General features: G+C 43.4%; 1 protein-coding gene across 1 annotated transcript in view; it reads right to left on the bottom strand.

Annotated features, from left to right (window-relative positions):
- SH3BP1 (SH3 domain binding protein 1) overlaps positions 1 to 25,226 on the bottom strand; it is a 34,563-nt gene that overhangs the window by 8,422 nt on the left and 915 nt on the right. The window contains exons 2-12 of the mRNA XM_080971700.1: positions 14,875 to 14,917; positions 13,127 to 13,231; positions 10,598 to 10,674; positions 8,722 to 8,833; positions 6,892 to 6,968; positions 5,019 to 5,154; positions 3,408 to 3,476; positions 2,016 to 2,106; positions 815 to 957; positions 630 to 741; positions 283 to 364 (exon numbers count right to left, since the gene is read on the bottom strand). Coding sequence (XP_080827826.1) covers positions 283 to 364; positions 630 to 741; positions 815 to 957; positions 2,016 to 2,106; positions 3,408 to 3,476; positions 5,019 to 5,154; positions 6,892 to 6,968; positions 8,722 to 8,833; positions 10,598 to 10,674; positions 13,127 to 13,231; positions 14,875 to 14,917 — 1,047 coding nt within the window. The remainder of the gene's footprint in view (positions 1 to 282; positions 365 to 629; positions 742 to 814; positions 958 to 2,015; positions 2,107 to 3,407; positions 3,477 to 5,018; positions 5,155 to 6,891; positions 6,969 to 8,721; positions 8,834 to 10,597; positions 10,675 to 13,126; positions 13,232 to 14,874; positions 14,918 to 25,226) is intronic.

Genomic DNA, 25,226 nt, shown 5'->3' with positions numbered 1-25,226 from the left:
TTCATGGTGTTTTTTAAAAACCCAGCTGGAATGGGCCATCCTTCTTAACTCCCCCCTACCTTGCTAGTTTTGTAATGAGACCCTCTTCAACTCTGTGTGCACCCTGACACATGCAATTTTAATTTCTAGTAGCATTTGCAACAGGTTTCAGTCATTCCCAGAGTAGGCAATAATACAAGCAATTTCCATTGCTAGTCAAGTTAACCTAATCTTAGCATTGAGGTGAAATAACAAACTGTGTGAGCTGTAAGAAGGCAGCCCATCTTCCTAGTCCCAATGTACCTTGCAGTTTTAAGCCAATCATCATAGAGTTCAAAGGTCATCAAGGGCTGGGGCAGCTCTCGCAGGTAACATTTCAGTGCACCTGAGATGGAAGCAAAGAGATGCTGTTTTAGAGGTAGAACATGCCTCTCCCTCTCTCCCGGATCATGATACTCCCTGCTGCTTAATTATCTGATACCTCTAATTAGGGCTGGGGAAATCTGTGGACCTCTAGATGTTGTTGCACTCCAACTCCTAATGAAACTCCTGACCACTGGGTGGTACTAGCTAGGACTAACAGAAGATGGCGTCCAACAAGATCTGGAGGGCCACAGGTTCCCCAGCCCTGCATTAATTTAATATCCTACCTGCCACAGCATGAGGATCTGCATAGAATTCACCCAGGACACCTGAGCCACAGGCAAGGCTGTACTTTAACTTCTTCAGCACAGATGCTCCAGCTGCCAACCGGAAGAGCCCCTGCAGAGTGGAAGAAAGGTGAGGCAAGGAAATTGGTGGCAAAAGAAGGGCTGGGCAAGTGAGTGACACCTACCTCTTCCTTCATCCCCGATGCCAGCAGCATCATGACACAAGCTTCAATGGGGACGGCAATCTCCCGCCCAGAAGCCTTCAGGTGAGTCTCTAGTGGCATCCCATACACCCCCACCACAGCTGCATCTCTTGGGAATGGGGAGTCTGAAAAACAGCAGGAAGGAAGGGAGAGGGAGAGAATAAAGCCCACTGTGCATACGGGATGGGAAGTTTCCAAAGTTCATCACCATCCAACTGCTGAGCCTGGTTTTCAGGAGCCAACTCAGCCCAGCAGTGGTCCATACCAAAAGCTCCTGAGGACCCCAGGTAGAGCAAAGGCATTTTGCTGCCTGAGGCCAGCAGCAAATGATGCTCTGTCTCCACACACCCAAGCCAAGTTACATATTAGAACTCACAGCCAACCAAGTTCTTTGGGTGTCTAAAGCAGAAAATCTCCCTGGTGGTAAAAATACAATAAATGAAACAATTAACACTTTGCTCTGCTTTCACGACACCCACAACTGCCTGACACCGTCACCTCACTCTGTCTAATTGTTGGGCCGGCCCTGCTTCTCAGCTCTGGTCTACGTAAGCAGCAGAATTTTTTGCCTAACCCTCTTCTTGGTGTGTCATTTTCCCTCACAGGAAGTGGGGTTTTAAAAAATCTATTTCAGGGACAAATATAGACACACTGCTCTGCAGAATCAACTCTTTCGGTCCTAGTGAGTCTCAGAGACTCTTTGTTTGTTGTCTATCTTTTTAGGCCAGCTTTCAACTGACGTTTTCAGAGTGGTGTATAAGAAATACAGCAACATGCAATACAAAATAAATTTGAAAAAGTACCAATCTCACTGTCCAGCTACAAAAATAGCAGCACTGTAGCGTCAGAGGCGCTTCAGAATTTGTGCTTTGCATGTTACCTGTTGTCTTTCCCATGTCCCTGGCTAACATCACTAAAGCTGCCCTGAAAATGACTAATGAATGTATCTCTCAGTAAGCAATAGCAGGGGCCCCACTTGCAAAGAGCTATGTACGTAGTGTCACACTGGGAAGCTACACTACGTGTAGACATTCGGGAACACAATAAAATACAGTGATGTACATACAGGGGGAACTACCAACAAGACAGCAACAATAAACTGCATCCCCCAAGCTCTAGGTGACCCAGAATGAACAAACTTATCTCCAATGTGGCAAATAAAAAGACGCAGCTCAACTAATACCTGGCTGGTTGTGAGTCTCTTTCACCTCTGCCAAAGTAGTATCCAGAGATTCCAGGGACTTCCGGTGATACTCTGCTTGAATTTCCATCAACTGTCAGACAGAAAAATAAATGCACATGTATTTTTCCCCTGAATGGTGTTTTTCTTCTGCAAGTCCTATTAAACCTGTAGCATTGGCACAGGAAATTCTGTAGCCCTCCAGATGTTGCTGGACTTCAACTCCCATCATCTCTGACCAATGGCCATGTTGGCTGGGGCTGATGGAAGCTCAGCAACATCTGGAGGGCTACAGAATTCCCATCCCTGTCCTGGAAAGAGTAAAGAGGAATTAGGGAGGTGATGAGAGCAGTACATGTGAAAAGGATCTAGGAGTCTTGGTTGACCACGAACTTGACATGAGCCAACAGTGTGACGCGGCAGCTAAAAAAGCCAATGCAATTCTGGGCTGCATCAATAGGAGTATAGCATCTAGATCAAGGGAAGTAATAGTGCCACTGTATTCTGCTCTGGTCAGACCTCACCTGGAGTATTGTGTCCAGTTCTGGGCACCACAGTTCAAGAAGGACACTGACAAACTGGAACGTGTCCAGAGGAGGGCAACCAAAATGGTCAAAGGCCTGGAAACGATGCCTTATGAGGAACGGCTAAGGGAGCTGGGCATGTTTAGCCTGGAGAAGAGGAGGTTAAGGGGTGATATGATAGCCATGTTCAAATATATAAAAGGATGTCACATAGAGGAGGGAGAAAGGTTGTTTTCTGCTGCTCCAGAGAAGCGGACACGGAGCAATGGATCCAAACTACAAGAAAGAAGATTCTACCTAAACATTAGGAAGAACTTCCTGACAGTAAGAGCTGTTCGACAGTGGAATTTGCTGCCAAGGAGTGTGGTGGAGTCTCCTTCTTTGGAGGTCTTTAAGCAGAGGCTTGACAACCATATGTCAGGAGTGCTCTGATAGTGTTTCCTGCTTGCCAGGGGGTTGGACTCGATGGCCCTTGTGGTCTATTCCAACTCTATGATTCTATGATTCTATGATAATGATGGTGGGTTTCTCTACAGAGATGCAGAGATGACTGTGGGGGATAGGTCTTAAGGGAAGACCAAGCTAGACATTTGAGGGGGGGGGAGGTCTCAGAAAACAGCATCCTTCCCCAGCATAATTTTTGTCTTCTGATAGTTGCAGAAGTCCCTGATTTGGATTGGGGGAAACAGAGCAAAGGGAAGTAGTTGTGGAAGGAAAATATACATTCACAAAACAGGAAGAAGAAAATTGAGAGGTGCAATTAAAGAACTCCAACAAAATGCCTCTTTAGACTTTGAGAGTTATCCAAAGGTATGCATCTTACAATGAAGGATGGAGCAAAGGAAAAAGAGAGATAAGGGAACTGACTTACTTTGATAAAGTACTTAGCATAGCTGTCTTCCTTGGTTGAAAAGTGATATAGGTCTGCCATGTACTCATCCTAGAAAATGAGATGGGGGAAGCACTGTACTTTGTTCCCTTCACAAAGAGCAAACCACAGAAATATACCAGCCTCCTTTCCTGTTAACTGCACCATCCCAGCTGCCTGCAATATCCTCACCGTGACACAGTTAGATGGTGACTAGAGATCTATGAATCTGTCAGTTCAGTGACTGTCAGTTTCTCATTTTTCCATTCTCGGTTCTCTACATTTCTGCCTCGTTTTGCAGAAAGTCTTTGTGTATTTTTAATCTTTTTGGAAGCCACCCAGAGTGGCTGGGGAAACCCAGCCAGATGGATGGGGTACAAATAAATAAATTTATTATTATTATTATTATTCAACATTTTACATATGCATTGTTGTCTTATATACACAATTTAGCAGGCAAATCTATGTAATATAAGACATTATTGTAAGTTCCTTTCACCAGCATATGCATTTTAATGGACACTTCCCCCTAATATATGCCTAGTTGGAAATGTTATCTGGTTGGAGAACTGCCTTGCAAAAATTTGAGAAGTGTGGTTTTCAAAGGATAGCTGTGTTTTGGTTCACAAATAATTTCAGGAAGTGTGCATTAGGTGGATTCATATTAACATGTGAACTAAAATGGCTCTCTCCCTCTTCCCTAGTGGTGGCCTGTTTCCAGGATACACAGCATAAATATATATCAGGAAACAAAAATATCTACAAATGGGATCTAAGAAATCATTAGGCTGTGTGTCTATACCTCCTACTCCAACCTGGTAAATATTGCAAGGTCCTGAATACCTTATTAAGTAGGAAGAATATGACGCAATGTGACTTGGCACACACTGACTCCACTCTAAATCTCATGCAGCTTCTGGGATAATAATCACATCAATAACTAGGGATAGGTGAATCTGTCAGTTTCGGTTTCTCTTGGCTTCTCATTTTTCCATGCTTAACTTCGGTCCTCTGCATTTTCCACATCAGTTTGTGATTTTTAAAAGAAACATCCTCTTCAACATTTTGGTGCAAATGTCTCAAATATATACATTTTCATATGCTATTTCACTGAACAGACACATTTTTGCAGAACAAATTTCCTTACTATAATGCATTTTTGTTTTCCATTTTCATGAACATGAACATTTTTATGAACACTTTACTTGAGTACATGCATTTTTATATACATTGCTTGATTGGAGAACGGCACTGCAAAATTCAGAGAAAGGCAAAATTTGAAAAAATGGCAGTGTTTCAGTTTGTGCATTGTTTCAGAAAGTGTAAATTGGGGAGGTTCGCTTTTAAATGTGAACCAAATCAAATTTCTCCTCCACCAATATCAACAACTGCTCTAGTTTGCCATTTGGATCTCCTTTGTGGGATCTAAACAATGACCCACAGCACAGTATAGCGCAATCAATGGGAGTTCTGCATGGTCATGTCTGCACCAACACTCTTGTCATATTTCTCTCTCCACCCCTCATCTTTGGGCATTTCCTATACAAACATGCTTCCTTCTAACTGAGAAGGAGAATGTCAATCCCCAGCTCCCCAGCCACATTTCACACCCACCTTACTCTGTTCAACCCTCCTCTTCATCTCTTCTTCCTCTTCCTTCAGATTTTCTAGTTTGATGGCAGCAGATGATGGGCCTGGGCCAGCGGCACCACTGGTATTATTGCTGGAGTTCTTGGCAGCTTGGTTCAGACTTCAGATTCCCAAAGAAGAGCCAGAGGCAAGAGATGAGTTGATGGCATTCAAAAATTATACAACAATGTGTTAGACATAGAGACTGATGACCTGTCTGATGCATGCAGCTAACCTCAAGTTGTAGGCGTCTGCTCAAGGTTGATGAGGAGAAGGCTTAACTGTGAGCCCAGTTTCAAACAGCATGCTAATCAAGAAACTGCTGTGTTAGCTTCCCGGCAGGTGGGTCACTGTTGTTTACTGGGAAGGAAAGGGGTGAAGCAGCGGGGAGGTCAGTGTGATGTAAACGCACCAGCAGGAATGCTGGATGTTCTCTGCTGGTGCGTTCACACTGACCTGACTTGCCCCACACTACAACACCCCTTCCCCTCTCTCTAATGGTTAGCAGCAGTGAGTCAACAGCCAGAGAACTAGCACAGTGACTCTCCTTCTGGCTTAATCCTTAGTGAAGTCACAATGAAGTACTTTGCTGCTGAATGTGAAAATAAAAACATTTACAACTAAAAAGGTATGTATCACTGCATGTGATCAGAGTCTTTGTGTATGTGTGTTTTTATACAGACCAGCAAGGAAAACAGTGTGTGCTGTGGTGCAGGCTCCCATCAGAGGGGAGACTAACTTGTTAACACACAGCTAAATGGGCAAAGAGGTGGAGATAGCCATTAGAGACATGGCTAGGGTAGGAAAAGGTAAAAGGTAAAGAAGAAGAAGAGGAGTTTGGATTTGATATCCCGCTTTATCACTACCCGAAGGAGTCTCAAAGAAGCTAACATTCTCCTTTCCCTTCCTCCCCAACAACAAACACTCTGTGAGGTGAGTGGGGCTGAGAGACTTCAAAGAAGTATGACTAGCCCAAGGTCACCCAGCAGCTGCATGTGGAGGAGCAGGGAAGTGAACCTGGTTCGCCAGATTACGAGTCTACCGCTCTTTACCACTACACCACACTGGCTCTCAGGACACCTGGATGGTTAAGTCCAGTCAAAGGTGACTATGGGGTGCAACGCTCATCTCGTTTCAGGCCGAGGGAACTAGCGCTTGTCCACAGACAGCTTTCCAGGTCATGTGGCGAAGATGATTAAATCACTACGGGTGCACAGAGGATTGTGACAGAAGCCAGAATGCACGGAAACACTGTTTACCTTCCTGCCACAGTGGTACCTATTTATCTACTTGCGCTGGTATGCTTTCAAACTGCTAGGTTGGCAGGAGCTGGGACTGAGCAACGGGAGCTCACCTCGTCGTGAGGATTCGAACTGCCGACCTTCCGATCGACAATCCCAAGAGGCTCAGTGGATAGGGTGTATATCAGTTCAGTGTCCATGTTGATCTAACAATGACTGATGCTTCTGCCACCCCCATGTCCCCATCTTCCCCAGCTTTTTCCTTTTTTGGTTTGGTTGTTTTAGAAAAAGGATGATGACTAAAGTAGAGTCAGAAGCTTCATCAGCTGGCCCTGTGCAGAACCATCTGTGTCAGCCTACAATCCCCTTTACAAATAAGTTACTCAGTTATTTCACTGCCTTTGAAGAGCACAGAGAATGTTTAAAGCAGAGCTGATGTAACAGAAAATGACTTCCCAAACATGATGATGGGCCCGTGGCTGAGGAAGGGCCACATTCCAAGGACTTAGTCCTGTTTCTGCTCTTGGGCAAAAGCAGCTAGATCCCAATGGATCTCTTTTGCCAAATTCGTCAAGCTTTCCCGCGCCATCTCTCCCCTTCCCTCCCCCTCTCAGTACCGGCTCTTGATGGCATTCCAGTCTGAAATATGTTTCTGAAGGTTCTTTTTGTGCTTCAGGATGGTGGGCAGCTCTTCCTGGAAGAGATGAGGATGGGGAAGGATGAGTCACACACCAGTAGCACTTGCCCGTTGGTTAGGAATTACCACCAGTACTTCCACACTAGGCCTTTACTGTGAACAAAGGAAGCTGCATTATACCAAGTCAGATCGTTCATCTATCTAGCTCAGTATTGCCCACAGCTCTCCAGGGTTTCAAACGGGCATCCTTCCTGGTCCTATCTGAAGATGCAAGGGATTGAACCTTGAACCTTCTATATGAAAAGCAGGTGCTCTTTCCCTGAGGTGAAGCCCTTCCATACATGTGGAATCACTGTGCTTCATTCACTTCCATTTCCCCCACCAGCCACACTCCACCTTAGAACCTTTAGTGCTAAGTGCATCTACATTGGCAATCATAGCCATCCTGTGTTTTCCCCTGTTGTTCCTCCAACTTTTCCCAGATTGCAAAAAAAGCCTGATTTTTTTACAGAACGGAAGAGCAGTGCAATCTCCACAGGTGTAGATGCAAAGCAGGGCTTTGATGTGAGTAGTGACACATAGTGCAGGTGAGCCGACCACAACATGGCACACTTGCACAATATGTCACTTTTGTAAATGTGTGTCGGCTTGTGCTAGGCTCACCTGCGCAATATGTCACTATCACAAGTCAGCATGCATTTACAATAAAATGGCACCCCTTGCTGCACAGGTTATCACTAAACACCAGAAGTCACCGGAAAAATGCCGTGGTTTTTTTTTTTTTGTTTTAAGTGGATTTGTTGTGCTTGGGCAACACAGTGCTTTAATCCACTTTTTAAATGCACAAACCTAAAGCATAAACTTGAAAAATACTGACATTCTCTGGAGCCACCCTAAGTTTCTATGCCAGTTTTTTTTGGCTGAAGAGGATGATAACAATTCCCTAAATAGATAAAAGAGTATTCCATAGAGCTCATACTCTACCATGCTCATCTTTAACAGATGAAGAAATAAATATGACAGAAACTTTTAAACATCTTGCTAAAACTGCAGGGTCTGAAAAGGATTCCTCCCTTCATGACTTTTAAAAAATAGCATTATTACATATAAAAGGGTATCAAAATGCAAATAATTTAGAAAATAATGTACATAAATACAGTATTACAGGGAAATTGGTCTGCAAAAATGTGTATATTAGGGGAAATGGCATAGAAAATGTGTACAATAGGAGAAAGTCACAGTAAAATGCTCATGGATGTTCATGAGGGCTTTTTTTAAAAAAAACAAACCACAAAGTGGTGTGGAAATGTGAAAAACTGAACTTAAAAATGGAAAATCGAGAAAACGTGAAAAACCAAAACTGGCAGATTTGTTCATCCCTACATTTCACTATGCAAATTTCTTTTTAAAGCATTTTAGTACTTATTCAAAATTGATGGGTAGTAAAAATGTCAGTCACCACTGTAAAGGTTGTAGCGAATATGGTGTTTAGCTTCAAATGGGCAATTAAGGGGAACTGGATCTTTGCTTTCCTCACTCCCAGCAGCTATATCACTCCCCTTGGTTTGGACAGATCAACACGGTAGAATGTACACATAGAAAAAGCTTGAGCTTCCCAAGCATGTGGAAAGTGGATTGCAGTTCTTCTTGTGGCTTACAGTGTAAGAGCGATGATTGGTCAGTGCCAGGAGACACCCATCTGGAGGCAGCTTTTTACATGCAGCAGTAAGGGGGGAGGAGAGAAGGAACAACCAGAAGACCAGGCAGAAAAGAGGGAAAACAGAAGATGAGAACAGAGGGAGATGGATACCTCGCTCAGTTTATTGAGGGGTTGTAGGACGTCTCGCTCGAGGGCCATTTCAAACTCAGCAAGGATCCTGGCTAGCATAGTCTGAATGAAGCAACTCATTTCTAGAGCTTTCCTGTAAGCCAAGAAGGAAGAAGAGTTACAGTAGTGTATATAACCAGAGCCAATACCTCTCCAACGGCCTGATAAATGAGTAGTATGAGTCCTCAGTGAGCTCTCTCTCTTTTTCTCTCTCTGGGGCTCCATCTGGCAGAACTAAACCATCACTGTAAAGGAGTTTGCAGGGTGTGGGAGGGAAATGTTATTGTGTATGTGAAAACATCAATATACTAGCAGTAAAAAAAAAAAGTGGGTTAAAACCTCTCTTCCCCCTCCACTGTGGTGCCATTTTATATACCCAGCAGCTATTTACTAAACAAAAAAGCAACCAGTTACCGTTCCATCTAGTTTGGCCCCAGTTCTGAATAATTGCACTTGGGGGTTATAGAACTTATCCAGGCTTTAATCTGAGCACCAGGGCCTCATCCATGGCCCTTCCCAAAAACACACATTGCAGATTGTCATGGTTTGTGTTCAGTGCTGACGCTGCACCTATCCGATGAAAGGTAGATCAAATGGATCTAGCAGGAGATCAGCCTGTGTGGCACAATATCAGTCAGTGGTTGCCTCCAGACTGTCAATATTTTGTGGGAGGAATCGAGGCGCAGACCAGGTTAAAGCGCAAACAATTTCAATTAGGAAAAAAGTGGACTTCTTGCAGTTAGGAAAGTATCGGAAACGGACTGAAAGGTGTAGGAGGAATGGTTATAACTGAGAAGACATATAACCACCATGCAAACTAATCGGGATGAATGCTCATTGTCAATATAACCTCCTTGCAAACAGATCAGAACGGATGCTCAGCAAAGACTGTACATTGCCTAACCTTCACAGAAGCTTTGGGCAAGCAAATCAGGATAGATGCTCAATAAGCAGGTCATCTAGAATAACCTAGTGACCCTCATTCTTCCTGGTGCCTTTTCTATGAGGTGCCCTCCTGCCCTCCACTTGGGTTTAACACCACAGTTCCCAAAGATGGCTGCCATCCATTCTGTCTATAGTGTTGCACAGCTGAAGAAGGAAGGGATAACAGCATAACATATATTGCCTGTTAAACGGGGGGGGGGGGGGGGGAGGGGAAATGTGGCATAGGACAGGGTTCCTTACTGAAGCTGACCCCTATTTTCTGTGCAGAGGTATTGCCCAGCAGCTGAATGGTGTGTAATGCAGATTTTATACCTGAGAAGCACCTTAAAGCACACAGCGATAACCCAAAGCAAGGCATGGTAAACAGACAGTGCAAACACAGTCCGTGATATAACACCAATGCAGGAGCCCCTCAGTTTGCTGTTCTACTTCTGCAGAAAGGTTCCTAGATCAATGTCAGCCATATTTTAAGTAGAAAGGGTATTGCCTTTTAAGAAATACACTGCATTTAAAAAACACACACACAGTTCTATCTTGCAGAGAAGATCCCTGATTTAGATTTGGTGGTGATTTTTCATACCATCATGACAAAATAATGGCATCCAATAATGGTGAAGGAAATAAGCAGCTATCTTCTCTTTAAAAGACATCTGAAGGCAGCCCTGTTTAGGGAAATTTTTAATATTTAATGCTGTATTGTTTTTATGACTTGATTGGAAGCCACCCAGAGTGACTGGGGAAGCTCAGCCAGATGGGCGGGGTATAAATAATAATAAATAAAATAATAATAATAATAATAATAATAATAATAATAATCTTTCCTGTGAGCAACTTGGGATATATGTTGCTTGCTTATGTTCTACAGATCAACAGTTTGTGTGCACCTTAATCTATAAAACACACTGATTCTTACCCAAGGCTGGAATCAGTGTCTAGCTCCTTGAAGCTTTCTGCCATGGTCATCGATAGCGCCATCAAAGGCAATTTTTTCTGCAGAAAGAATTGGAAAGTGAGAAGATGCAATGAGCAAACAAGATAAATCCACAGCCTTTTTCTGAAACAGAGTGAAGTTCTCCAACACCTGCCAATGTATAATTCATAATTCGTAATTGCAGCAGTTACCCCATGTCCCATACAAGTAAATGGGGTGGTGAAATTAGCTAGACCAGATCAAGTAGTTTGCAGCCTGGTCCGTTTCGTTGTCAAGAAAAATGTACTTGGAAGTGATGGAAACAGGAAGCAGACCAATTTAAAGGAAAACAGAGTTTAAACAAAATATGAAAATATTCTTGAAATGCAGGTATGGGAGCAGGTAGAACACATTATTTACCTAACTAAAAATCAATTAATAAAAAAATACAAACTGCTTTAGTGGAATGTTCAAATATTGGGTGCACTATATTGTTTTTAAGGTGGAGAAAACGTAGGATGCTAAGTAGCTTGCTTTAATGCCAATTGAAAGCAATTAGGAGGGGGGAAATAGCAAGTTGCCTATTATCAACGTGGGCACAGTGGTACTATGATGCCAATTTGGAACAAAATTTTAAAAGCTCCAGTAACTGGGGAGCAGCAGCAGAACCAATACTGGACATCAGAAACAGTGTCCAGACGCAAATTGCGAATTTTGGCAAATTTCAATAAAAATAGCTGGAAAAACTCAGAAAGTTTTGTGTCCAGATTTTCACTTCTTGAAATAGGGTAATCCTATGTATGTCTACTACTTTGATGAGATACAGACAGGTTTAGTGTCAGTTGTTGGCAGTGCCAGGCACTTGCCAAGGCCTAAAACTCAGCAAGGAAGGGCTGAAGGAACAGCAGCTGTCACTGCCTGCTCATACATCTGCATGTTCCTTTCCGGAGGGTTGTACAGTGGTACCTTGGTTCCCGAATGGCTTAGATGCTGAATGAATCAGCTCCCAAATGCTGCAAACCCGAAAGTAAGTGTTCCGGTTTGCGAACGTTTTCCGGAAGCCGAGTGTCTGAGTGCAGGAAGCTCCTGCAGCCAACTGGAAACCGCACCTTGGTTTTCAAATGGTTTAGGGAGTCAAACAGATTCCCAGAATGGATTAAGTTAAAGAAAAAGGTACCACTGTACTAGGGATTTAGTCCAGAGGCAAAAGCAAGCAAGCAGATGATTGTGGAAAGGAAGAACAGGGCTGTCTTGCCTGAGCTGCTACCCCTCTGCCCCCACCCCCACAAAAATATCTGAGCACAAGCACACATGTTACGAAACCCACAAAGGGAACACTAGCCAAAGATGACAGATCATAGGATGTGTTGTTACTTAGTGCCAGTTATCAACAGAAAGTTACACAACATCCAACAATCTGGATATACCTGTAGAGATTAAATTTTATGCCCAGCCCTGGAACAGATCAAGGAAGCCTGTTTACATCCCCTCCTATGAAAGACAAAATCTTACAGAGCTAGCTGAATTAGATCTGCAGGGGTTTTTAAAATCAACCCACGTGTGCATTCAGGCCCTAGTGTGTGGACACAGCCTATATAAATATATATATTGGAAAGTTGCCTGTCCATTCACTATGCATTCAAACACCTCTTAAGACACGGCAACCAATTTCTCTTAGATAGTTCCTGAGATCAAGGGCAGGTTTTCGTCTCTGTTTGGGTACAACTGGATACCATTTTGAATCAAGATAGCAGAATGAACCTTTGGGGGATTCCCAAGAGAGACTGCTAGGTCTAAATAAACTTGGAGATCTGTGATTAGAAATCTCAATGTCTTTCTTTCTTTTTCATATAAAACAGCCATAGAAGGTAAGGTAGAAATTAGGGTCAGGGCAGGGGCAGTAGTACTGTGGACAGGAGGATCTTACCCTTTGCCCCTGTGCTGCAGTCATATTCCAAAATCTCCATCATTCAAAGCAGCTATGAGCTGCAGAAAGAGGAATTTGTATTGGGGAACTGGCCCAGGGCAAAGATTAAGGGCTGTGTTCACACACCCTCTTTACTGTGCATTCACTGAGTTTCCACTGCGGGTTTTTAAATCTGTGTTCACACAACGTTATCCAAAACGACCCCTGGTGTGTACACAAACAGAAATGAATCTGACACTAATGAAGTTGTGCTGATGTGAAGAGCTGTGAAATGCACGGGGGCTGGGGGGAGGCAGACTTCACTGCTTGGAGGCAATAATGTGAACACAACCCAGAGACCAAGGGAAGACAACCTGATGCCTTCCAAATGTTGCTGGACTGCAGCTTCCACCATCCCAGACCCTTGTGGCCAAACTGGGGTTGATGGGAGTTGTAGTCCAGGACACCTGAAGGGCACCAGGTTGCTTATTCCTGGGTTAGACCCTCTTCCTCTGTGCTATGACCCTAAGTCACTTTTAAGGAAAAAGAAAAGTATGCCAACCACTGAACTCCCATATAACCATTGGTTTACTTGACGCTGAAAGAAGAGAGGCAAACGCTCTTACCACCCGTTTGTCCATGTCTGCCCCATATTGGCCTTGGAGACAAGCCAGGAGCCTCTTCTGGACATTGTGAGCAGCACGCTTGGCTGGTTCAATCCTCTGTTCAATCTGGGAAAAAGGAGAGTGAAAGAAAATGAGGGGAAAGATTCCCTCACTGCATCTGTCCCTGTTTGAGAGTGTTTCTCTCCTTTCAAGATCTCCTGCAACACCGCAGAGGGAAGTGTCTTGTTCTGTTCACCTTCCACAAGATTCCATGCAGATTTTGGCATTAGGGACAACATTTGAGTTTCTGATTTCTCAGTTTTTCTGGCTCTCAACAAAGTAAAGATATTTGAAAACAGAAAGGGTGGTATTCAACCGACTTTTAGGCAGGGTAGACACACTGAAATGAATGGAACTAATGTTAACAGTCTGCTCTGAGTAAAAATTGGTTGGCTACCACCCACTGACCTGTCAATGGTATGCACCCCACCCTGAGGTTGCTTACAGGTGAACTGTCAAAGTCACAGAGGTTTTGCAGCCCATAAAGACTATACAATTAATTTAAGTAAACAGACACAATCTATACACACATTTATAGGAACATGTGCGCAGATCAAGAATGAAAGAGGAAGCTTGAGTGCCCAAGTAAATGATGTGTTTAGATCTTCAGATTAAGGGTGAATGTTTGCCAATGGACTTAAAGAGCTGAGTTGTTCTGCACCACACCATTCTTTCATCCATTCCTGTCTATTCAGCTCTTCTGCCTCTCAGTTGTCCATCTCTAGTCTTCTATAATACACCTTGTCGATTATGCCTGGAGAAGGACAGTGGCACAGTCATAGAGTATCTGCCTTGCATGCAGAAGGTCCAAGGTTCTATCCTGGGTGTCTCCCAGCAGGGCTGGGAAAAGCTCCTGCCTGAATCCCTGGAGAGCCTCCGGCAGTCAGGGTAGACAGTACTCATCTAGATGGACTAAAGGCCTGACTCAGTATAAGGCAGCTCCTGGGAACTCTGAATTATGCGACTCCTTAAATATTAGATTAACTGGTGGTGGGCTCTCATTTGCTTGAGATCTTTAAGGAGAGGATGGATGGGTCAAGGCCACATGATTCTGCCATGAGGGCTCTTTGCAACTCTTAACATTCTATGGAAAGAGATGCGATCAGATTCCATGACCTGGTTTCACTCTACTTTACTACTTTACTCTCCTGCTCCTGGCCAGGGATACTAATAACTTCTGCAACCCTGGGTTAGTTATGGCAGAATGCACCCCCATGAATAAATTGAAGCACAAATAGGCAAGAATATGTTTGCTGTGGAATACTTTCTTCTACATAACTTACTGTCTATTAGCAGCCTGCTTTTATCTCATAGGCTTAGTACTACAGACATTAGAAATATCACAGAAGTGCAGATTTTGTGGTACAGAATAGGTGTGTGTGTGTGTGCCTGTGTGTACATGAAACCATTCTTTTGCAAATTAGTTGCCCTAGCGGCTTTCAAATCTGCCCCTTGCTCTGAGTTGTTGAGATCTCCTGGGACCCACTCTAACAGTAATGTTTGTTGCTCTTTGAAGCTTAAAAGTCATCTCTCCCACTGGAACATCTGGATCATTCTTCAGGGAGTGGGTAAAAACCCAGAGCAAAACTATCCTGTGACTCAGGCATAAGCAGAGAGCAAATAAATTACACATGAAGACAAGGGACTCTTTCTCTCCATGCCTGCAGGTACAGGTAAGCACATGCCCACTGATCAGACCCACGCCTCACCTGGAGCAAGTCTTCTGTCAAGTATTCTGCTGTTTCTTGGGCTCTAGGAAGAGGCAGCAAAAAACAAGAGTCAAAGAGACAAACTATACATTAATGCTATATGTTTTAGCACCTTCTTCATTTGTGTCTGCAGAGGGAGAAATCAGAAGGAAGTTCTTTCAGAGTAATAAATACTGGCAAACTTGTCTTCGATATCAGGACTCACTTATTTTATCTGCCGCCTGTTTTGTACAATAAGGCAGAACACTCTGGCTAAAAGAAATACTGTGTTTATTAGGCTTTTACAGTGTTTTTTTCTGAAAGGACGCAGGGGTAAACATTTTGTGAATCTAAGTTTGGCCTCATTGAGGGGCAGGATTTCAGTATGAGTAGGAAAATGAGAATACCCCTAAACAATTTTTCTTTTAGGAAAAAAAAGCACTGGGCTTTTATATTTTGACATTTTCAAACACATCAGTGTTGGATAGTAGGAAGAGCTTGTCTGCATCTCTGTTGCGTTATTTATCACATTTGTACCAGGTCATTTTATTGAGGAGTTGTGAGCAGCATATATGTTGGAGATCCCATTTAATCCTTCTCTGGAAAAGAGAGAATGGCTGGCCTAAGGTCCTCTGGTGAACTTCACGACTGAGTAGGGCTTCCATTTCCAAATCCATCAACTCTATCAACTACCTGCTTAGAACGTCCAGAATTATTTCTACATGATTGAACATAGGACAGCGCTCCATGAAGTGATTCCGTTGGCACAAAGATTTCTGCTTGCACAATGAAACTTTTCCTTCCTCTTTTCTCCCCATGCAACCACCCAAATCTGCTCTGGAGAATTGGGGTAACCTTGAGAATGGGCTTTAGGGGACACACGTGAAGAAAAGAGAGGAGGAAAGTTTCACTGGCCGTGCAGTGCTAACAACTACTTTACGGACTACAGCCCTTAGCCTTATTATTCTGTCTCTCACATTTAATCTTCTTGTCTTTTTCGTGCCATACACTTCAAGAAAAGGAGTCTGATTTCTGCTATAATGTTGCTGCCTTTGCCTGCCCAGGAGTTTCAGAACGATAGAAGGGCATGTTGGATTATGATTTCTGTTGTTGGTTGCGTATAACAAGGGAAAGTATCCCTGGAAAAAAATTGGAGCATTTAGTACAAAACCCCTGACCCAAAACACTCATAAAACGAAATGGAAGATTATAATGCTACAAAATGTTAGACTGGATGACCCTAATGCACCAGGGGTCCTGAACCAGGTACTAGGTGGCTGCCAGACCCAGGCATTTGACTCCCTATGCCAGTGCCATACCAGTTTGCCCAAAGAGGGAGCTACTGGCTGCACACTGCTTCCTTTGTGGCCAAAGAGAAATACTGCAGGTGACAAAAGACAGCAAAGAGTTCCACCTGGACCCTCAGCCTATGCAACTCTCCTACTGTATGTACCTACCCAATTGTTAATAGGTTATTCATAGGCCCTGCTCTTAATTACCCAGCTGTCTGAAGCATGATGGGGGATCACCCAGGACAGGGCCTTTCCCACAGTGGCACCAAAGCTCTGGCACACCCTGCCAGGGGAATTTCATTCCGTTCATTTGCTGCTGATAGTCTGGTGACAGGTGAAGGCCCATGTTGATTTTGGAAGGCAGCCAGAAGCCCCGAAGAAGGGATTTCTCTCCCTTAATTGTTGGGCGGAGCTTCTTCTCCCTCTTGCTAGTTTTATTTTATTTTCATTATTTACATGAGCTGCTCTTAATGCTTTCAAATTGCAATCGCTGTTAGCTACCTTGATAGGCCATTGGCATAAAAGATGGGATGGATGGATAGAAAGACTGACAGACAGATACAAAAAAACCCCTCTGCGTACAAATCAAGATCAAGGTGTAATCAGTTCAGACTGTCTTCCCTGCCTCTCCACTCCCTAGCTTGAAAGGACATTGAAGGTTTCTGGGTAGAGGGAAAAGCGCATACGCTGAACCTTTATGTGGATGATGTCGAGTTGTGTTGTGTAATCTGAAACAGCAGTACCTGTATGTACTGGAAAGGAAACTCAGTGCATTCGAATGCCTGGGTGGCCTTAAAATTAACTTTGAAAAGTTTAGTATACTGTTCCCCAATATCAAACCGTGAGACCAATTGGATATACTATGGTTAATGAAATTCCTATCTGTCCCAGAGTCTTTAAGTACTTGGGGGTGTTTATACTCCAAAAATTAAGGAAATTGTTTACTCTAAATTGTCATCAATTGGTAGAAAAAGTAAAGAAAATAATTAGGAGATGCTGGGGGGGGGGAGGGGATTGTCCTAATTAAGGAGGATTGCAGTGATCCAGATGAAAAGTACTTTCCGTCTATAAGACGCACCCATGTATAAGACACCCCCTGTTTTTGGGGACTCCAATTTAAGAAAGTGGGGGAAGATCTATCCGTGTATAAGATGCCCTCCAATTTTTGTCATTATTTTTTAGGAAAAAAACCTAGTCTTATACACAAAAAATATGGTAATTCCAATGTTTCTGTATGTATTTCAGGTTTTCTCCATCCCCTGCAACTTGAATGTATGAAAACACTGGCACATACTTCTGAATGACTATGTTTTTCAAGGCAAGAAATCTAGACTGCTGCTGAGACATATGTATGACAGACTGAATAGAGATGGATGGGGATTATCCCATCTTTCTCATTATGATGAAATATACTGTATTTCTATTTAAATTGTAGTAATTAGTTCTAACTTTATTTCTATATGTATACGTTAGCACATGCAAAACTGCAAGCAAATCTATATCCTCTCTTTTGGCAATGCATATGTTGCCACTCTAGTCTGGCTTGCTTTCCTGCCTTCCTTCAGACTGTCAGCTGAATCCTTCATGCTAAAGGTTGGGTATTCCCAGTGGCTAGTATACCTCTGAACTTGCCTTGAGATGAGAACCACATCCATACCCTTAAACGCTATTGTACCATTTTAACAATCATGGCTTCCCCCAAAGAATCCTGAGAATCATGTAGTTTGTCAACTGTGCTGACCTCACAGAGCTACAATTCCCAGCACCCTCAATGAGCTACAGTCCCCGGGATTCTCCACGACTGTTTAAGCAGAATGTTTTAAACGTATGGTGTGGTTGTCACCCATTCTTAGACCCTCGAAAGCACTGCAGCCTAGAAACAGAGGAACTATAAATCAGTTGTCTCCAAGGGCAAATTATTGTCAACAGAGGAAATCTCAGACATGTAGCTCCGCCTCTACCTCCTACTACTTAAGTCTGTCATAGGGTTACACTCACACAGGAAAAAAAAAAATGCATTTCAGGTTCTTCTCCTTTCAGGAACAAGGCTGCACCCAGAATGAAAGGTAGGGGAAGAGGAACTCTCAGCAATACTGAGGTGTGTGACACAGTTCAAAGAGGGTTTGCATAGAGACTCCAGGATAAAGTTAAAGAGAATGGCTGGGGCAAGCCAGTCAGATGGGTGGGGTACAAAAAACAAATTATTATTATTATTATGACATTGCTGAAGAAGCTGCTGAGGCAGCGGTAAGGGTGATAAGGAGACAAAAGCTCCCAGGATTTAAATGTTTACAAGGCCCTTCCTTCCCACCATGGGAATCCTGCATTTGCAGCAGAGGAAATAATTCCTGCGGTTTGTAACTTAACATTAAACCTGCTCTCTTAACCACCTCACTTTCCACATCTGAGACAATTACAGATCTAAAACACTTCATTTGCATCCTATTCCTCATATTAAATGAAGGCTTGTTGAAAACCTGTTGCTTCAAATATGGAGACAGGGAGATAAATAAGGGTGTTTATAAAAAGGGGATTAATATTATAATCAGGCCATTGGCAACAGCGCTGCTGGTTTGGTTTGTTTGATAATGATGATGATGATGATTTCTTATTGGATTAGTCCCAGGCAGGGTAAATCTGGATGAAATGGACAAAAAATATGCTAGAATTTCATGTGGAAACTTCAGAAGCTTGCATATGTAAGGAACACCAATTGCACCATAAACCTCTGTCTAGAAGCACTTACATGATGTGCATAGGAGCAAAAATTCCTAACATCACGCACGTGCTAATGAAGACTCAGCTGGTGGTAAGAGGACTTGGGGTTTTGAGAGAGAGCTAAGAACAGAAATGCAAATGCCAACCCTGGGTGCAGCAGCTGCTGAAAAGGTGAATTCCATGCTAGTGATTATTAGAAAAGTGACCCAACACTGGCGTGCCTTTAGAAATATGGTTTAATGACACATATTTACACCCTTAATTTATGGAGAGGGAGTAAGGATCTTACAGCATGGTCATCTCAAGAGGGACTTGTTCCCCACAGAAGTGCAGCGTCTCTCCCCACCTGCCTTCAGCCAGCCAGCCAATATTGTTTTGCCATTTTCTTAGTTGTGCCAAAGGCCCCCAACTCTTCCTGTGACATCACACAGTTACCGTGGCAACCTTCCAAATCTCCTGTCTCTGTTCACACCACAGGACAGGGGGGGGGGGGAATACCGTTCTTCAAATGGCCTTGTGTTGTTTCTTAATGGCCCTAGCGTGGCCAGATCGTTTTGCATAGGCTAACCTAGGAATTCCTCTGCAGTTTGATTTTCTCCCTTCACATCCCATTCTACTATTCACTAACAGAAAAAAATATATTTTTGTTCAGAATTTGCCAAAGAAGCTCAACAACTTTGGCCAAAACTAAAAAAACAAACGAACCCTAAAATAACTATTGTGTCACATTTTGAAATATGGCAACCCTATTATACAGATACTTTTTATGTTTGGTGTGTTCACATTCTGGTTGCCACAAATCAAAAAGGATGTTGTAGAGCTGGGAAGGGGCAGAACTTGGCATCCAACTGATCAGTGGGCTGGAGCAACTCGTCTATGAGGAGAATTTAATCCATGTGGGGATTTTAAATTTGGGGAGGGGGGCAGTAAGGAAAAAGGGACATGATCAAGGTTGATAAAATTCTGCATAGTGTCGGGAAAGCAAGCAGAGGTGTATTCCCGCCCCCCCCCCTTCTCTCATATAATAAGACCCAGCTAGAAATCTAGGAATTTAGAAATCTCTCACTGAATCTCCTACCCAGCTGTTCTGAGGAGGAGTGACTGTTAAACCAGTGTTGTCTGTGGTGTGTAGATAAACCCTTAATGTTAAGCAACTGCAGAGCAGATCCAGCTTTAGCTGAAGGACCCAAGCGCACCAGAGGATGTGAAGCGTGGAGCAGGCCTTGAAATGCTTTCTGCTGTGAAAGAACAGGAAACCATCAATTTGGGGGGGCGGGGGCGGAGACAGAAGCTGTGCATACAGGCACCATGCATCTATTTCAAGTACATTCCCTCTCTCCAAAGAATACTGGGAAACATAGTTTGTTAAGAAAGTTGTGAATTGTAGCTCTGTCAGGGAGGGCAAACTACAGTTCCCATTATTCTATTTTGGGGTCTGTGTGCTTTAAATGTATGGTATGCATGCAGCCAGGGAACAGAAGGAACTGTTGTAGCAGTGAATTTAGCAAGGACAATATCACTTGTTTGGGGGTTAATGTATATTTATTTGGATTATATGTAATATGCACACATCAACAGGATACAAATGTATCAAAATCTATTCAAATACAGCACTTGTGAGTGAATGTTTTTAAAGTGGGCTAGAAAGTAGGAGGGAGCCAGCCATTGATGTACACTTTATGAAAAAACACAATTTGTTTTTTGTTTTTTAACGGTGAGGTGTGTAGTTGGTAATTATTCTAATTTAATGTTGCCAATCTAGACTGATTTTTTCTTACAAGTATACAGAGATATCGTCATGGATCTCAGATGGCCCCAACGTTTTAAAGCATAGATATAAGGAACTATAGTTGTACATTAAAAAAACAAACTAAAAAGCTCTGGAGATATTAATTTAGGCTGCAGAGTTTAAGGGGGAGGTGGAGTTTTACATGCTAGGTTGCGCTTAGGCTCCACTGAAATTGAACGTGGAAAGTTAGTAATCATGCCTTAAATCCTGTTGATTTAATCCAAGTCTGCATCTGCCCTATTGTCCTCACTCTGAGGGTTCTTCTTACTCCTTCACTGATAAATAGGAGGGTTAAAACAGAAAGCACAATGTAGTAAGTGTAGGTTTTCCCCTATGTATTTAAATCTCTCTTGCGAAATTGGCTGATGTGAGCAACTACTTGCTCTGCAAAAGATTCTCCTCCTCACCCAGCTGGGAGTGAGATGAGTAACAACTAAATTCAACCTTCACATCGCAACAGCTAGACAGGGAAGACGGGAAAATCAGCTCTGGAACACCCAAGTGCCCAGCCCTGCCGCTTATGTCATTCCTTGTGCTTTCAAAAGTAGAGCAGAGGATGGCAGAAGCTGGGCCTGATCAGGGGGAAAAATAAAGAGAAAGGATCTTCTACTCGTTGAGAAACTTCCCGCTTCCATCAAACCATTTTTTGGTCTGTTTAGTTAAGGTGGGCAACTCTTTCAATTTCAGTTTCTCCAGTCGTAAGCTCAGTTCTCCAAATTTTCATATCAGTTTGGATCAGTTCAGCCCAGTATACCTGAAGGAGCGTCTCCACCCCCATCGTTCTGCCCGGACGCTGAGGTCCAGCTCCAAGGGCCTTCTGGCGGTTCCCTCATTGCGAGAAGCAAAGCTACAGGGAACCAGGCAGAGGGCCTTCTCGGTAGTGGCGCCCGCCCTGTGGAACGCCCTCCCATCAGATGTCAAAACGATAAACAACTACCTGACATTCAGAAGACATCTTAAGGCAGCCCTGTTCAGGGAAGTTTTTAATGTATGATATTTTAGTGTTTTTTGGTTTCTATGGAAGCCGCCCAGAGTGGCTGGGGAAACCCAGCCAGATGGGCGGGGTACAAATAATAAATTATTATAATATTATTATTATTATTTAAAACAAAACAACAACAAAACCCCCCACAAAGTCCTCATGAAAATTCATCAGTGTTTTAGTGTGAATTTCTCCAAATATACATTTATTTTTTTTGGTATGTAGTTCTTCCTAACAAATACATTTTTGCAAAGCAATTTTAATGTTAGATGCATTTTTGTGCACACTGTAAGCTAGTATGTGCATTTTTGTACACATTTCTTGGCTGGAGAATGGCACTGCAAAATTCAGAGAAGTGTGCATTTTGAAGGACAGCTGTGTTTAGGTTCTTAGATTGTTTCAGAAAGCTCTGATTAGGAAGGTTTGCCTTTAAATGAGAAGTGAACCAAATTTCTCCCCCATCCCTACTGACTAGCGGAGTACATACTTTCCTCAGGACTGGGATTTCAGAGTACTAATCCCGTCCAGCTGTGGGTTGTGCACACACTGCCAATGACTCACCACCCAGTGGTTCGGGAAGTGGTGTACACACAACCTTGGCCACAATCCATATCTATCCTTTCGTTTCTTGTGAAATCCTGCATTTGATGTGTTTCCCGCCAAACTAGCTTCAGTCAGAATTGAGAAAAGAATGTCCTTGCTGCATTTTAAGTTAGCGATGGACTCACTGAGCGGGGTCAGTCAGGCAACTCAAAAACACAACAAAAGAGTCAAGCCTCAGGTTCCAGGATGGGGAACCTGTGGCCCTCTAGATTAACATCATCTAGAAACTACAATTTCCATCATCTCTGATCACGGTGGTCATGCTGGATGGGGCTGATGGGAGTCCAGCAACATCTGGAGGGAGACATGTTAGCCATACCTGATCAAGCCAATACTATTTTTTTTAAATGTTATTTACAGATCATGAAAAGCTCAACATGTTTGATTAAGGTATCTGCAATAGCTATGCATGCATGTATGTACTGTATGTATGTATGTATTGCATTTATATTCTACCTTTCATCCAAAGAGCTCAAAGTGGAATACATAGTTCTCCTGCTCCCTGCTTTATCCTCACAGCAACCCTCTGAGGGAGGGAGGAATGAAGGTTGGGCTTTGGCTAATTCAACAATCCATAGCCTTTTAAACTAAGGGGGAGGGTTGTTGCTTCGCTTGCATCATGTCATGTATTTTTGTGGGGGGAGTTTTGTGATCCACGGATGAGGCGGAATATAAATTTAATAAGTAAATAAATGAGTGACTGGCCCAAGGTCACCCAGTGAACTTTGTGGTTGAGTGGGGATTTGAACCCTGGTTTTCCAGATCCACGTCCAACACTCTAACCAGTACACTATACAGATTAATGATACTGGTAATGATACCAGCCTAACTTACAGGGCCTTTGAACCCTCTGCTCCACAAAGTGGTTAGCTGAAACAGCAACAGCTATTGATCCCTTTCTTATCAACCTACAGTTAGAGACCCTCCAAGTGTCCCTATTTTCCAGGGACATCCCTAATTTAGAGAAGCCATCCTGGTTTCTGATTTGATCCTGCAATGTGTCGCTTTTCCTTAAGATGTGCCTATTTTCATTGGAGAAATGTTGGAAGGTTGCAAGCTGTCATAAGGCAATCCTGTATAGGGAAGTTTTTAAATGTTTAATGTTTTATTCTGTTTTTATATATGCTGGAAGCTGGCTAGAGTGGCTGGCGCAACCCAGTAAGATGTGTGGGGTATAAATAGTAAAATTATCATTATGGGATGTTGGATGGTTGGAGCAGTTACTACCTGGTGCAGCCTGGTCCAAAGGCTTCATATCTACAGATCCCCACCCCGAGATATACTTGATATCCAACACCACAAAGCAAAATGGAAGACACGGGCCTTCCATTGACACCAGGTACTTAATGGCCTGAGGGAGTTGCTAAAAAGCAAATCCCTACAGCTCTCTGCTTCTTTCTCATAGACAGGGATATATGAATTGCTGGAATTCCACACAAGAGCAGAACCCATCCGAGAACCTCAGATTTCATTGAAAAGAATATGTTTGTGTATTAAATTTATATCCTGCCCTTCTTCCCAACCAAAAGAGCCTAGAGCTGCATGTAATGTAAAAATAGGGTTAGAAGTATCTGGATAATCTAAAAAAACACTAAAAAAAAATCCAAGAAACAAGAAAACAAAACCCAGAGGGCTTGCTGAGTTGCACCAGTGAAGATGGCTGTTACTATTTTTCTTCACATTTGTACTCCACCCTTCCTCTGGTGAGTTGAGCATGGCATTCCTGGATGTGGATTACCTCACTTTGTTCTCTGTGCAGAAGGTTAGGCGTGAGTATGTATGAGTGGCCCAAGGTCACCCAAGGGGCAAATGTGGCTGAGAACTCAGATCTCACCCCCCAGCTGAAGTCCAGTGCTCTAGTGCCTTACATAGCTTCCTTGCGCCCATTTGCCTCAGAAATAAGCACACCTTGCGGAGTACACACAGTACCCTCTGATCTCAGGGACATAGCAGTTGTTCCACATGCTGGCTGGGGCGGATGGGAGTGGCAGTTCAGAACATCTGGAGGACACCAGGGTGGGGAAGACTAGTCTAGGGCCATAAATTTCCCTGATAATCCTGTTCCATGGTCAAGTTCTCTTTACCACTTGGCAAGAAGATACAGACAAATATGCCTGCCAGAGGGGTGCATGGGGATGGCAGGGTGATGCAGCAGAGAATAAAAGCAGGAGAGGCTGGATTGTTGACTGACCCTGAACACGTACCTGGGGCCTCAGTTCCATAGCATTTGATGCTTTGGGGTGAGGGGTTGGAGTCTCACCTGGGCATCACCACCTGGGCTCTCATGTTCTGGTTCCTTAGTCCCATTATGATTTTTAAGTGGTCACAGGCACAGTTTGTTGAGTGGCCTGGTCACTAGTTATATGCTCATCTATCCTGCCACTGGTGGCCCACTGCTTGTGAAAGTGGTGGCCCTTTACTTTGGCTGTGTACTCACTTTAAGGCACGTTCAAAACACATTTCCCTGCCTCAAAGAATTCTGAGCACTGCAGTTTGTTGAGGGTTGCTGGGAATTCCAGCTTTCCAAAAATGCAGTGCCCAGAATTTTTTGATGGAATCACATGTGCTTTGAATGAGTTCTAAAGGTAGAGTCTGTAGGCAGCCTTACAGGGAACCTGTGCCTCCTCCCCGCAGATGCTGGACTACAGTTCCCATAGTTCCCTGACCTTTGGGCCATGCTGGCTGGGGTTGGTAGGAGCTGGAGCCCAATAGTATTAAGAGAAGATGGTTCTCCATCCCTGACAAAGGAAGATTCAGGCAAGGGTAGGGTTGAGCTTTTTTAAGGAAAAACCCAAAAGTTATTGAACTCTCTGTCTATACACACATACACACACACACACACACACACACACACACACACACACCCCAACAATGGTTCCAGATAGTGGCCTCTAGTCTGCTAAGTAAACTCCCTGATAAACTGAATTCAGGAAAGGAGGGGGTAAGAGTTAGAATTAGCACCTGGTGGTGCTGGGACTAGAGACGAGCA

This window comes from Podarcis pityusensis, assembly GCF_964106645.2.
Source record: "Podarcis pityusensis genome assembly, chromosome: 10".
Classification (NCBI taxonomy): Eukaryota; Metazoa; Chordata; class Lepidosauria; order Squamata; family Lacertidae; genus Podarcis; species Podarcis pityusensis.
Note: the sequence above shows the minus strand (reverse complement) of the source record. Positions and strands in the feature narration are given on the sequence as shown.